This window comes from Gymnodraco acuticeps, unplaced genomic scaffold (genome assembly GCF_902827175.1).
Source record: "Gymnodraco acuticeps unplaced genomic scaffold, fGymAcu1.1, whole genome shotgun sequence".
NCBI classification, from domain to species: domain Eukaryota; kingdom Metazoa; phylum Chordata; class Actinopteri; order Perciformes; family Bathydraconidae; genus Gymnodraco; species Gymnodraco acuticeps.
In genome coordinates, this window is record NW_022992351.1 from 69,866 (window position 1) to 83,716 (window position 13,851).

The 13,851-nt window shown below is 43.1% G+C and overlaps 1 protein-coding gene across 1 annotated transcript in view; it reads right to left on the reverse strand.

The window, feature by feature from the left end:
• The window catches only part of LOC117542090 (leucine-rich repeat-containing G-protein coupled receptor 6), a 39,001-nt gene that overhangs the window by 7,256 nt on the left and 17,894 nt on the right, over positions 1-13,851 (reverse strand). The window contains exons 3-6 of the mRNA XM_034209573.1: positions 7,664-7,735; positions 5,595-5,666; positions 2,189-2,404; positions 1,970-2,041 (exon numbers count right to left, since the gene is read on the reverse strand). Coding sequence (XP_034065464.1) covers positions 1,970-2,041; positions 2,189-2,404; positions 5,595-5,666; positions 7,664-7,735 — 432 coding nt within the window. The remainder of the gene's footprint in view (positions 1-1,969; positions 2,042-2,188; positions 2,405-5,594; positions 5,667-7,663; positions 7,736-13,851) is intronic.

Here is a 13,851-nt window from a genome sequence, read left to right on the forward strand (position 1 = left end):
GTGATAAAGTGTGCCTGATTACATATGTAAGTGCAGCTATTTCCTCTCCACTATATGAGGCCAACAGCTGTGGAGTGTGAAGTTTGGATTTGACCTCTGACCTTTGCTGCTCTGACCTAATTATCTAGGTCTGTGTCTGATTAGTTTCCAAGGAAACGCTGTATCAAAACAACATTTGCTACAATATAGTTGACAGTGCATACGCAGGGGAAAAGGGGTTTTCCCATGTAACTTGTGTGTATATAAGTATTTGCTTTATTTGTACTTGTGTACATGGGAAAAGTGTGTGTGCATGTTTGTGCATACATATTAATTGCCATATTAAGACATGTGCCTCGGTATGCGTCTTTGAAGATTCTTAACCATCGAGGTCAAAGGATATCTAAAGGAACTAAGCCATTTTCCTGGATTTGTTTTCATTCTTTTCAAGTAAGACAGAAAATGCCTTTTGATGAAATACTTCTAGATATGCATGTTTGTTTTCCCCCAAGCTCTAGGGTATGTTTGCGAAATGTTTGTCTGTCTGTGTCTGCTCTGGCTTGTTTGCATATGCTGTTTTGTTTTCCAGCAGTCCCCTGGACGGCTCCTCGTAGTAATGATTTTATAATACACACTAGGGGTTGGGGAGGGTTGTAGTGATGCAGATGGTCTCTCGTATTTCTCATAAGCGAGGCCGCTGTGAAAGATTAACCCCTCATACCAGTGCAATCCCCACGTCAATGACACCTGTCATCTTATCCCGCTGAATCATCTGTCTCTCGCCACTGACGGCCCAAACACTTTAACGCACACTATTCTGGTCAAGAGAACTCCATTCGTCTTTTTCTCATTCTCCATTTTCCCTTCATCCCCTAAAGCATGGCTCTCCTGACTTGCACCCTGTTCCCTCTCATTTCCCAGCATGGATAATGGCTTTTAAGTTGAGTGTTAAGCTGGCCGCTTGTGAGGGCACAGACAAAAGTACTTGCTTATCTGCACACACACACACACACACACACACACACACACACACACACACACACACACACACACACACACACACACACACACACACACACAGGCAGGTGCCCACACACATGCTCATAAAAAAGGAACGTATAATTTTTTACACTTCCACAGGTTGTTAAGCAGCATGCCAAAAACTGTGTTTTCTTCAGACCTACATGAATTTTGCAGACACAGTTTAACTGTCTCTGTTTCTCGTGCTTTCTTTCTCCACCTCCTACAGTATATATGGCTGTCAGTTTCCAGCGGTTTCCATATCGGTCTGTGGTCAGGATTTAGTTATCGAAGCTACGGCACGTATAATCAAACAACTCTCCTGTAGCCATACTGAGCCAAATTTGACCTCCGCGCTGCTAAGCAATTACTTTAACAAAACACAGAGGAATCTGTTGATGTTACTTTAATGTAATCAAAGGAACTTTTCATCTTCACATTCCTGTCATTCATCTATTGGTTGTGGTTTTGATAAAACGTTCAAGCACCTGCTAAAATTACTGGGACATTAATCATTATGACTATTATTTTGCGCTCCACTTAATTTTTTATTGGCACACTTGGTACAAAGGATTTATAAAAACACATTAACTCTAGGTGTTCCAAGTAACACCAAACGCAATGGAAAACGGCTGTAGTTAGACAGAATCTGATATAAATTGGTTATAGGAACTTTTTGAAGTTATTTCACAGGGAGTTCTTTATATGTCTTACTTATTCTAAGGCAATGTGCTTGTAGGAAATATGACTATGCATAGTTAATGTTGATACATTGTCATCACGAGGCCAACATTGGGTAAACAAAATATGGACTCACTTGGACCAATACACTTACCCACACACTTCAGTGGTGTGGGTAAGTGTATATGTTTCTGTGAAAATCTCTTAAATTAAACTTGCATGTACTGTATGTCCAAAAAGATGTGCACATGCATGTAAGTGTCTGATTATGTGTGTGGGAGATACTCACAGTGTCTCCAGACTGTGTAAACCTTCAAAACACCTCGCATCCATGCTCTGGATCTGGTTGTTATGGAGATGCCTGGAAAAAAGACACAAGTATTTAATTAGAAATCAGAAATCACTTTCTCAAAAAACGTTTTGACACTACAATCATCACTGCCCTCAAAGAAACAAATATAGAGAAACTCAGGAGAACTTTTAGTCAACAAATCATGATGTCACTCACAGTACGACAAGGGCGGAGAGGTTGGTGAATGCATAATCTGGGATATGTGTGATCTGGTTGAGGGCCAGGGTCATGGCCTGCAGGGAGGGCAAAGAGTCCAGGGCCGTCACTGGGATCTCTGTAAGGGAGTTGTCGTCCAACCACAGGTGTCTCAAGGAGCGGACCCCTCTAAAGGCCCCAGCCGGAACCTCAGACAACAGGTTAGCATCAAGACGCCTGCAGGGTGAAGGAAACTGAGTTTAGCAAGATAATCCCCAAGTCTAAGTACTGTATGTTTGCGTTTGTGCATGTGTAGCTGACTGTGCTTATCAAGCATTAGTGGTTGTGTGTCATGGCAATGAAACACTTTGGCTTACAGGAAGGTTATTAGGAGAATTAGACATCTTTCATTCTCCTTCTTTCATCTTTGCTGCAGCGTCTTAGAAGCTCCTCTTTATGATTTTATTCCCATGCTAAATAAGCTACGTACGTCTAGCTCCACCTGTACAGGCATGTATGAAATGTAAGATGAGAACAAATGCATATTAAGTGTGTAGGAACGGTTGTAACGGGCCTGTTTTATTCCACCTCATTTTATCACTGCGTAACGCACACTTTCCTCCATGCCTGGACATTGTAATGATAGATGGAGGGGGGAACAGTCGTAGACACATCTTCAGCTGTTCCTCCCTCCTTTACTCTTTCCATTGAAGTTCCGCTCTCGCCATCAGTTCCATCACTAATACACAAACACAGCATCAGACACACATGCACTTTCATCTCTCCAACCATACCAGACCTATCGAACCTTTGTCCCCTCTCTCCCTTGATGCTCTCAACCCACAGGCAACAAGAGTGGACTGTGACACACACCCCCCACGTAAATGCACACATGCATACAGACTGTCCATAGTGATGAATGATCCCCTCAGGGCAGAGTTGACAGGCTGAGACCACTTCCTCTCGCTATTCTTCTTTCTTTGGCCCTTCACACTCATTCATTAATCTCCCTTTCCTCCCTCCAGGCCCCTCTCACACTCACGTTTTGTTTCTTACATCTTCATTCTTTCACTGCCAGCCGCTGCAAACCCTTTTGCGTCTTACTTCTTAACTCTTGTTTCGCCTTTCAAACATCCTCCCTTATCAATCTTCAACTGTGGTTCTTTCATGCTGGTGCTCCAGCTCCTCCTAAGTCTCCTCACCCCTTGGAGGTTTCACCAAACAAACAGTATCATCAAAGTGAAATCTGAACTTGAACTTTGAACTCTTGGCTTTTCTCCCCAGGGAAATTTTCCATCAGTAGAGGCATATGTATACACTGGCAGATGCTCGCACACAGGGAAACACCCTCTAGCGTACATGTAAATATGCATGAATGACTTCAAGAAATGTTCATCTTGTCTACTTCCTGAGCACACATTTTTTGCCGTGCTTAACATCTTTCTTGTGTATCCTGTGCACCCCAACTGTGGACATTGTTTGTCCCTGACCCAAATCGCAGGATGAAAGCTACGGAAGACCCTTCAACTTCCGGGTTTGTTCTCCAGGGCAAAATAATAATTGCTCCTCTGGGTGGACCTGCCAGGTCTCCAGAAGATCCAGACAGAACCAGGAATGTTCCACAGAAGCCAATAAAGCAGCAACTATTTCCTGTCCATCACATCAAAGTCTGAGGTACGATTACGAGAGAGAAATAGAGACAGAAGAGTATGTTCTCTTAAGAGATCCAGGATATCTGTGGTCTTGCCTCCTCTTGTTCAATTCTCCACATGGCCAACATTTTATACTACAAGGAGCCTGAAGGAGCGTGGTTCACCATTGTGTCAAACCTATAAAAATAAGGTTACTCTGATAAATGTGGCTTGTGGAATTCCTGGTGATGGTTGTCATGGCTAAGTGGTGGTTACGCTGCTTAACCCGTGGGCTGGGACACAAAACAAAAACACTGTCTGTCCCCTCATGATTGCAACAACAACACTAAACACTGGGTTGTTATTAAAATCTTTAAAATGGTGATACCACTGTCTAGATCCCCCCTCATCCCTGCTGACAAAAGGCTTTTGGCCCAAATTAGGACATCATTTATTTTTTGATAGAAGCCTGCTAAGTGTATTTATACCAATTTTCAAACCCATGTGCTGTCTCAGGTGATGACTCTCTTTCTTTTTACCTGCTGTGCTTTATGTCAGGGAGAGGCGCCGACAAGCTTCACTCTCCGAAGCCTTTCCAGTAATCTTTCTCTTTCTCGCAAGCTTATCATTACTCTAATGACAAGGTGTGTGTGTGTGTGTGTGTGTGTGTGTGTGTGTGTGTGTGTGTGTGTGTGTGTGTGTGTGTGTGTGTGTGTGTGTGTGTGTGTGTGTGTGTGTGTGTGTGTGTGTGTGTGTGTGTGTGTGTGTGTGTGTGTGTGTGTGTGTGTGTGTGTGTGTGTGTGTGTGTGTGGTGTGTGTGTGTGTGTGTGTGTGTGTGGTGTGTGTGTGTGTGTGTGTGAGATTACTTAAAAGTATCTATGTGAAGAAATTGAAAGACCACACACACACATATGCTTGTGCAAACACATACACATAGATTGAAAACAGACAGAGACATCATTATGAAGTTAGACATACACTCACACAGGGACATCCTGAGCCATAGCGGCTGCCCGTAGCTGGTATAGGTCCTACAGTATGTGTGTATAGATTTGAGTGTGTTTGTGTGTACGTGTGGTTACAGACTCAATGATTGTGTTGAGGGAGAGCAGGCCTGCTTAATACCAGACAGGGAAACGTTGTACGTGGTAGAGGAGTAACATGTGCACGCCCCCTCTATGTAACTCTAGTAATTTGAGTGTGTCTGCGTGATGAAGGAAACGGCTTTATGGATATTTACAAAGAATTATTCATTTGGAAAGCAAGGATGTGGAGTACATGTGCGGTACAAAGTTGGGAGAGACGGGAAGGGGGTGAGGAATTACAGATGAGGTGGTCCACATGCATCCGCCCAAACATTCTCGCTGACACACACACGTTCAGTGACCCCACATATGAGACAATTATGCCACCAAACACTCTCATTAGCCAAGGGGATAGCAGTGTGGGTGGTGGGAGAAGAACGGAGGAGAGGAACGGAGGAGGAAGAGAGAGGGAATTGATGGAAAATGGGGTTGTTTCACAGCTCATTGGAGATGCTCTCCCTGGCCTGCAGTGTCTGCTGTTTCCCTCATGGCTTCCAGATGCTACCATGAACTGCACTGAGTCTGTGACTCCTACCGTCAGTGCAGAAGTATTGGGGTATGGTCTGTAATATGTCAGTGGTACTCTATACCTGCACTGCGGTTACAGCTGGGATGAGTCTGTGGGTGGCCAGGGGATGTTTCATTCCCTGCTAGATGAGGTAGAGAAGCGTGATTAGTGTGTGTGGGTGTGTGTAAGAGAGAACAACTCACAGGGACAGCAGGTTGGGTAGGTCCCATGGAGCATCATCAGGAAGTCTCTCCAGTTGGTTGTTTTGGAGCATCCTGAAAGGCACATTATTCAGTTTGTAGGTAATAGCTCTACATGTGATAAAATGTACGTGGTGTGCGTGAGGGCACATCAAGCAGAACAAATAATTCCATCCTGAGGGGAAATCTGACACAAGAAGGAAAGGGCCAGTGAAAGCTTGAAGAGAAGCAGAGAATGAAGGGTAGAAGGAAAGAGAAGCTCCTTGGGTGGGCTGCTGATGTCATTCTCAGAAGAATGGAGCAAAAAGCTAGGAGGAAGTGGGGAGCAAACAATATCCCTCTCTCTTTCCGCTCCCTCCCTCGCTTTTCCTGTCTTTTCCTCCCTCTTTCTTTGAAGTTTTGATCATCACCAGTCGTCTGATATTAGTGCACAAGGCGTGTAGTCTCCAGTGTACTGCTGTCAGTGGCGTTATGCCTTCATTGGGGCATTACCGTGTCTCAATAGCATCAAAAGTCTAAACAGTTTAACTTCTTAGTTTATGGTTATTACAGTATAACATCTATCTTTTCTTTATGAATATAAAATAACTCATAACAACAAATTCCTGCCAAGTAGGATAACATTTATAATGTGTTTTGTGATTTAATTTGTTTTGTTTGAAGTCAAAGTGTATTCTGGGTGAAACACATATTTTCTTTAGTTACTAACATGGCTCACTATGTCATAGTGAAGTGTATTTGACTATAGCCTCCTTTGTAATATACAATTAGCGCTTCAGCGTCGAAACAAATGCTGCTCAGGTTTTGAGAGGATAAGGGGAATGTTTCCACTGGGACGATCATGCCATGATAAATACATTGAATTTGGTCTATTTCAAAGACAATTCCCTACAGAGAGCATCACTGTACTCCACTATGTGTTCATAAGCTCCTGCGTGTTCTCATGCATGCTTGTGTGCGTGCATGTGTCCACAAGGACCTTTTGGGTACCACAAGGTCAGCGGTCCATTTGTGTTTGACACGACCTGACTCTAACTAATATATTGAGGAAGGAAACCAACAGCCCTGCGGTCAAAGAGACCGTCCAAAGTATGCTAGGGCGTTATAGTGTGAAGCATGAATGTTTGCAGACGTTTATACATTCAGGATCTGTGTGTCCTTCTGCAGTAATGATATAATAGCCCCAGATTCATGGCTGGTTCACTCATTCTGTCTCAGTGAGTTTCACAACACAAGATGAAACCTGTGAGCCATTGTAATCTCCCAGATCCCTTAAAATTACAAACCACAATTCTTCTGCTAAGTTTATATTCCGTGGCAGGGCTTTCAAACTTTTCTCAGCAAGGGTCCAAAGGTATTGAGGTGATTGGCAAGGATCATGAAAACCTGCCTAATACCCTTGCCTCACACCCAGTAGAAACATAGCAGCCACTCATTTAGAGTCAGAAAGTGCCATGGCTTTTATGGTTGCTTTGCATTTTTGGGGGATTTAATGCTTAACGGCAGTGCTAACAGTCGGTGGCCATAGATCATAAGGCTATGATCATACTACGAGAAATGGGGTGTTAAGAGAACAGTTTTGAAAGATGTTTTTAAGTGATTATTTTAGTCAATCTCAGTGGGTGGTGAGGCTGGGAGGGTCCCACCTGTGTGTGTGTGTGTGTGTGTGTGTGTGTGTGTGTGTGTGTGTGTGTGTGGTGTGTGTGTGTGTGTGTGTGTGTGTGTGTGTGTGTGTGTGTGTGTGTGGTGTGTGTGTGTGTGTGTCTGTGTGTGTGTGTGTGTGTTGTGTGTGTGTGTGTGTGTGTGTGTGTGTGTGTGTGTGTGTGTGTGTGTGTGTGTGTGTGTGTGTGTGTGTGTGTGTGTGTGTGTGTGTGTGTGTGTGAAAATGAAACAGGGCTTGGGAATGAGGGAACCCAGCCCATAAACTTTAACTACATTTAATGATGCCTGGCCTGTGTGTTTTATTCAAGGCAGGAGCACAACTATATCCCCCCGCAATGCTAGAGTGGAACAACCCACTTGGGATGAGGACTGGAGTGTGAGAAGGTGGAAGAGTGGAGGATGTTACTTACAGAACTTTGAGGTTGTGGAGACCCTGGAGAGCGTGGCCTGAGATATACCTCAGCTGATTCCCTGAGATACGCCTGAGAGAGAGAAACAGAGATCAAAGAGGAAATGAAATATAAAAGTGAAAAATGAAATATTAGAACACGCACAAAAAATATTACAAGTCTCTTAAAGGGCCCATGTCATGCTTTTCCAGTTATTACCCATCCCCTTGTGTGTTATGAAGGTTTTTATGCATGTAAATGGTCTGCAGAGTCAAAAACCCTCAAAGTACACCCTGTAGCGAGTAAAACTCTTAACACAGAAAATACCTCCCCAAAACGCCTCGTTGGAGATTCGTCACTGATACGTCATTGTCCAATGTTTCTTCCGGGTATGGCTTAACGTCATGGTACCCGGAACCAAATGGACCAATCCGTGGAGCCGTTAAGTTACGTCCGCGGAGCCGTTACGTTAAGCCCCCGCTGATTGGTCCAAATTGACCAATCCACGGACTTCCTCACACACACACTCAGTGCAGGCAGCTCTGCTGATTTGTCCTCCCTGGCTGCAGGCTGATAACAGACAGTTGGGATCGCGGCAAAATTCTCTCTGCAGACCCATTCTTTTTCTTACTCAATATCAAGCCACACTTATTGTTTTTACTTCGGCTGTGAGTTTGTGTGTGCTCAGGATGAGTTTGGCTGTGTTTCGCTGTGTATCGCTAAACAAGGAAACCACACCTCCACGGAGCTCAGCGCGATTCACAATGTCCCGACCAATCAGAGCACTGGGCTCACAGGGAGGGTGGGGGCTGGAGCTACAACGAGCCGTTAAAGGCAGAGAGTGAAATTCAGTGAATACACGTAGTTTACAGAGATGCTGTATGAGAAACCAATGTGAGTTTGGAAAATTGCACTATATAAATCTATTCTAGTAGACCTCAACAATGGAATTATGATCAGTGGAAATGGCCATGACATGTGCCCTTTAAGGAAGGTTTTTCCATTTGCTTTATTCTACGTTTTTGGATTGAGCTGTGATGTGACTTCATCCTTGTGTTCCTGCTCTGGGGTTACTGCTGGGGCAGTATGCAAATAACACTATTCGATTCCCTTCAGTGTGGTTGCCATTGGCCCAAAGCACACCCTGAAACCTTAACCAATCCAATCCTGGGAGCTCTAATGAGTGAGGAAAGACTGAATTGAATGAGACTAAGACTGGGTCAGTAAGTGCGGCCTGAAAGTATATTTGCTTGTGCGCATGAAAGCTTATGTGTGTGTCTTTATATTGTGTATACGATATGTGCGCACATGAGAACGTGTGTGCTATTTTCCTTGACCTTGAAGTAAATTGCGCCCGTTCTGAGAGGCCTTGAGGACATAGAGGGAGAGAAACCACACACATTCACACAAGCAATCCAATCAGTTTGTTTATCAAACACAGCACCTAATGGTCATTTGTGAGTGTGTATAAGATGTCCAAATAAATAACATTCAGTCCAACAGTGTAACTTTCAAGGTCACAAGCTGGAAGCACAATTTGGACACATATTTGGTCTTCACAGCTTGAGACCACCCACGACCACCAACTTCTATTTAACACACACACGTTAAAATGTACTGATTGACATCCTCCTGCTTACACCATTGCCCTGCAGGGGACATTTGCATGACATTTTAGTCTTATGCTAAGCATCCTGTTTCTGGCTGACTTGTTCCATCAGTGCAAGGATATTGAAATATCGATAAAACACTCTGCTTGCCTTTCCAAGCCACTATCATCCAGATGGTAACAGTCGACGGCTCACAGCAACTCCCTCTGACATCTGATACTCATGTCAACACGTCTCACGTATTGCAGTCAGTCTATGCAGTGACAAACCACACTACCCCATCAGCGCCTGCCAGATCTCACACTCAGACCAGTTAATGTAGAGCTGGTATTTATCAACACAAGCACACACACAAACCTGCATCGCCATACTATTATACGACATGGACTGATCGTTATCCAGGCTATTGTGGTGCCTTTTAGTCATGCCTTTCAAACCACAGTCAAAACAAATTCAAACCGACTTAGACAAAGTCACAGGATGTCTCAATATACATTTCACAGACATTGAGCACACAGATGACAGAGTTGATCTGCAGTGACTGCATCTCTCTGTCTTCACATATTAGAATATGTATTATTATTTCAAAACAAAGGAATTCGATTTGCTCGCACATCTGATTTTCAACTTGTATACTGCCTTTTTGTTGACCCTTAGGTGAAGATAGGTCTGCTACTTCAATACCAGTTTAGTTCCGCTTTTGCACAAACGGGTCACTGGGGACCATTTCAATAGCTACTTTTCCAGAGGTAACTGTTTCAATGGGGTTTGCTGAGGGCCTAATGCCAGTAAAATAGATCTAAGCATATTTCTAGACATCTAAGTGGCTTCTTTTATTTCCTGTTCAAACACAATGATTAGTTGCAGACGTATTGGACAAAAAAAAAAATATTATATTATTTCAGCGGGGTGATAAGAAGGGCCAGTAATTTAGAGTTTTAGAAAACAAACATTGTAGTTAAGGCCATGGTATGATGTGCATATCCTACTGCCAACCAGCCTTTCTCTATTACCGGCACTGTTGGAGCCAAAACAGCATTAGAATGAAATCATGTTTTTTTTTTTGCAGCCATCATTTATCAAATGGCTAATTATGTTGATTGTGAAGATGGATATTGACAAAGGAAAGAAATATTAAAACGTTCTTGATAGACATCAACAGAACACTGGCACTTGCCACTGAACAACCGTTTCCATGATATCAGTGTGTGCATTTATGTGTGTACGTGTGTGTAAGGGATCGTACGCATGAGTGAATGTTCCCCACTTAGCCTCCTAGTCTTTCCACATCAATCTCATTCTAATGAAAGGCGCCTTGCTCTTGTCAAACCATGTCTCCAACTGTTTTTTCTTTTAAATTGATTTGGGGATGGTTAACATTTTTCTTGGCGCTTGAACTGCATTGATACAAATTGCACCTAAGCATTATTCAGCTGTATTGACATGATTAATATATAAAATAACAGAGGCCAGTTTGTATTTCAAACGTATGAGAGTAGTGGTGGTATCAGACATGAGACCGCCCCGCTATGAGGTCTGATCAGTGAGGGCGTCACTGAAGCATACCAACTGCTGATTATTCTATGTATCTCTATGTTCTATTGCCTCAAAATAATAAACAAAAAACAGAACAAAGACTTAGACAGCAGAGTAAGCATCATATTTTGGGATACTATCTTAGATAATGATAGGACATCAAAGTGGCAGCATGGCAAGGGTGGCTGATAGGAGTCAATGATGAAAGCAGAAGGCGAGAAGAAACAGGTCTTATCAGAGAGAGGGCTGTGTGTGGGTGTGTCTGTAAGTACATATTTATGTATGACCTTTTTCACCCTTGGTCCATCAATAGCAATGATATCCCTCCTTCTGTTCGGAGTTCCAGCCTAAGGGTCAACCACTTAACCTGGCGTTAACCTCTGAAATTACTTGAGTAAAATATAGACATGTGGTAATTTGTGTGTTTTGGTGGGTACGTATTTGTGTGAGAGAAAGAGTCAAGCACACAAAAAGCAATGTTGGCAACGCTAAAAGGAAAAGTTGTAATTGATCTAGATTGTCCCAGCTGTGTGGTGCACCTGGAGTATTGAGACAGCCAATATTGTAAACCCTTAACCCTCGCCTACGTTATACTGCTGGCCTGTCAGCAGACAATCTCATCACCTAGAGGAAGTCGAGCAGGGCAGCGCTGGCCTCTACTCTCCACTTCTCTCATCTTACATTTGGATTTCATTTGTTGAGAGTGCCTGAGTGTGCTCGCAATGGGCTGAATGGATATTCCAGAGTCTCAGTCTTGAGCTGGTAACGGGAGATTGCACCATATTCCACGCACTTATGCTGTAAGATCATGCGTCAAACAAACCAAGGCCAAAAGCGATGGAGAGTTAAAAAATCCAGTGCGATTTGTTTTCCTGTCAGGCCACTTTAAATGGACTTATTTCATTTCTGTATTTAGGTGAGTGATGGCTACAGATAATTATAAGATGAGCATGAAAGCCTCAACTAAATGGCTAATTATGATGGTAGTCAAAGAAAAAGGGCAAAGTGAAATGAGATTTCCAGAGGTACGTACGAGCAGCAAGTACTTTGATACTGATGATAGGTGGAGAGCATGGTTGCCTTCAAAATTGTTTTCAGGAAGGGCGACAGTTTCTCTGCTAGTTCCAAGATGCAATTAGATCGGGAATAGATCTTTGATACTGTGAAACATTTAAAGAGAGGGGATGTCTTTGATTTGTCAGGTAGATGAGTAACCCTTCTTTCACACTGAGGGCATTGTTGCCCTCTCATTAATCCATAGACATGCAGTCTGACTCTGTCGCCTCTCTTCACGATCAGTCTGTCTGATAGTTGCGTGCAGGTTTGTGTGTTTGAATAAATGGCAGATTCACTGATCAAAGTGTTAAATGAAGGCTTAGTGAGAGGGATCTGAGATCAATAGAAGGATGTAGAAATGAGTAACTGCCTGGTAGAGAAAAGGCTGGAGGGAGGGTTGACACTTCTTATTATCAATATCAATGCGTCAATGAATCAAAGCAAGGTTTGCTACCTGTTCATTTAATTACTTCAATTGAGGTTCAAAGGGATTAGCCTCGTGCATTTTGATACTATAGAAATGAAAACTAATCGAGGAGATAATTGGTCTCATGATACAGTTTACGTTTGTGAGCGGAGCTTCAGAAAAACACTCTGTATGTGGCTCTTAAGACTTTATTCCCTCTCCTTCCCATAGTGTAAAACAGGATGAAAGCTGAACTTCTTGCCAAAAGCAGATTTATATTGGTTTATAGAAACATGGAGAGGGTCCAAAAAGGAGAAAAACTATGAAAGGCAGTGACTTCAGCTTGCCATAGCCTGCAGTCAAATGGATATGGGGGGCTGTAGAAATGAATTGAAAAAGAGGGAGGTAGAGCACAACATCAAACCATTTATTACTACCAGTCACAACATGCCTAGCCCTTGCCTCTCTCTGTGCTACTAACAAGTGCTGCAGACCCACATCAAACACGTTTGCCCTCACACTGACCGTGTTTGTGTTTAGAGTGTCGGTTTGTTTTTCTAATGGCTGTAACTTGAAGTTGTAATGTGTTAACCATAGCCTGATATGCTTAATCCCTCTAAACTTCCTAGACGGGAGTGGATGTCAGAAATGTGCTTTTTTCCTGCCTTGGAACATCATCATTGTCTCAGCATGTTTCCAAAAATGGTCAGCAGGCTATAAAATTGGCTTTAGGGCAGGAACATCCTCCTTGGAAGAGTTACAAAGCAACAGAACGTCTCCATAAAGTGTCAGAACATGAGACCGATACAGAGGAAGCAAGATCAACGGGGCTGTAAAACACTGGGAGGATTGTCTCTGGACAAACACTTCAGATGGAGCCGCATCCAAGACCCCCTCCCCCCTTTTTTCCCCAATGCAGGCAAATGTCAGCATCAGTGTTCAGCATCACCCTGTGCTGTGTGGTTCTGATTAAAACTCCATCAGCAATATCTGCACTTTACCGTTTTTAAAAGAAAGCAAAAGTTGAGATCAGCAATTCATCACACAACAATAAATCCTGAATTTATTTCTCAAGAATGCGAGGTGTCACAAAACGTCCTTGCTCTGCTTCCTGCGGCTTAAAGTCAACTGAATAGTTATGCAGCTAACCTTTTACTTTCATCATCATTAGCTCATGCCTCACAGGATGCAGCTGCAAGAATTAGCAAAAGAAAACAGCGGACTGTTCAAACACCCCATACGCACGCACGCACAGACACACACACACACACACACACACACACACACACACACACACACACACACTGCAGGCTTCAGAAGTAAAAGAATCAGGTGAAGGCTGACTTGCACACATTCACACCCTCATGGCATATCTGTGGGCAGCTTTTGTTAAACCTAGACTAAGCTGAGTGGTCGAATAAGATATTGTCCAAGTCGACCGAATAAACTGTTCAAAAAGTTTTGATATGGCTTGTGTGCTTTCATCAGCCCTGTGAGAGTGTAACCAATACCTTCCACTTTTTGAAAGTACTGACCAAATCTAAATATTGAAGTCAAGGAATGTGCCACACAAGCTGAACAAAACCCTTATTCTTTTTTGT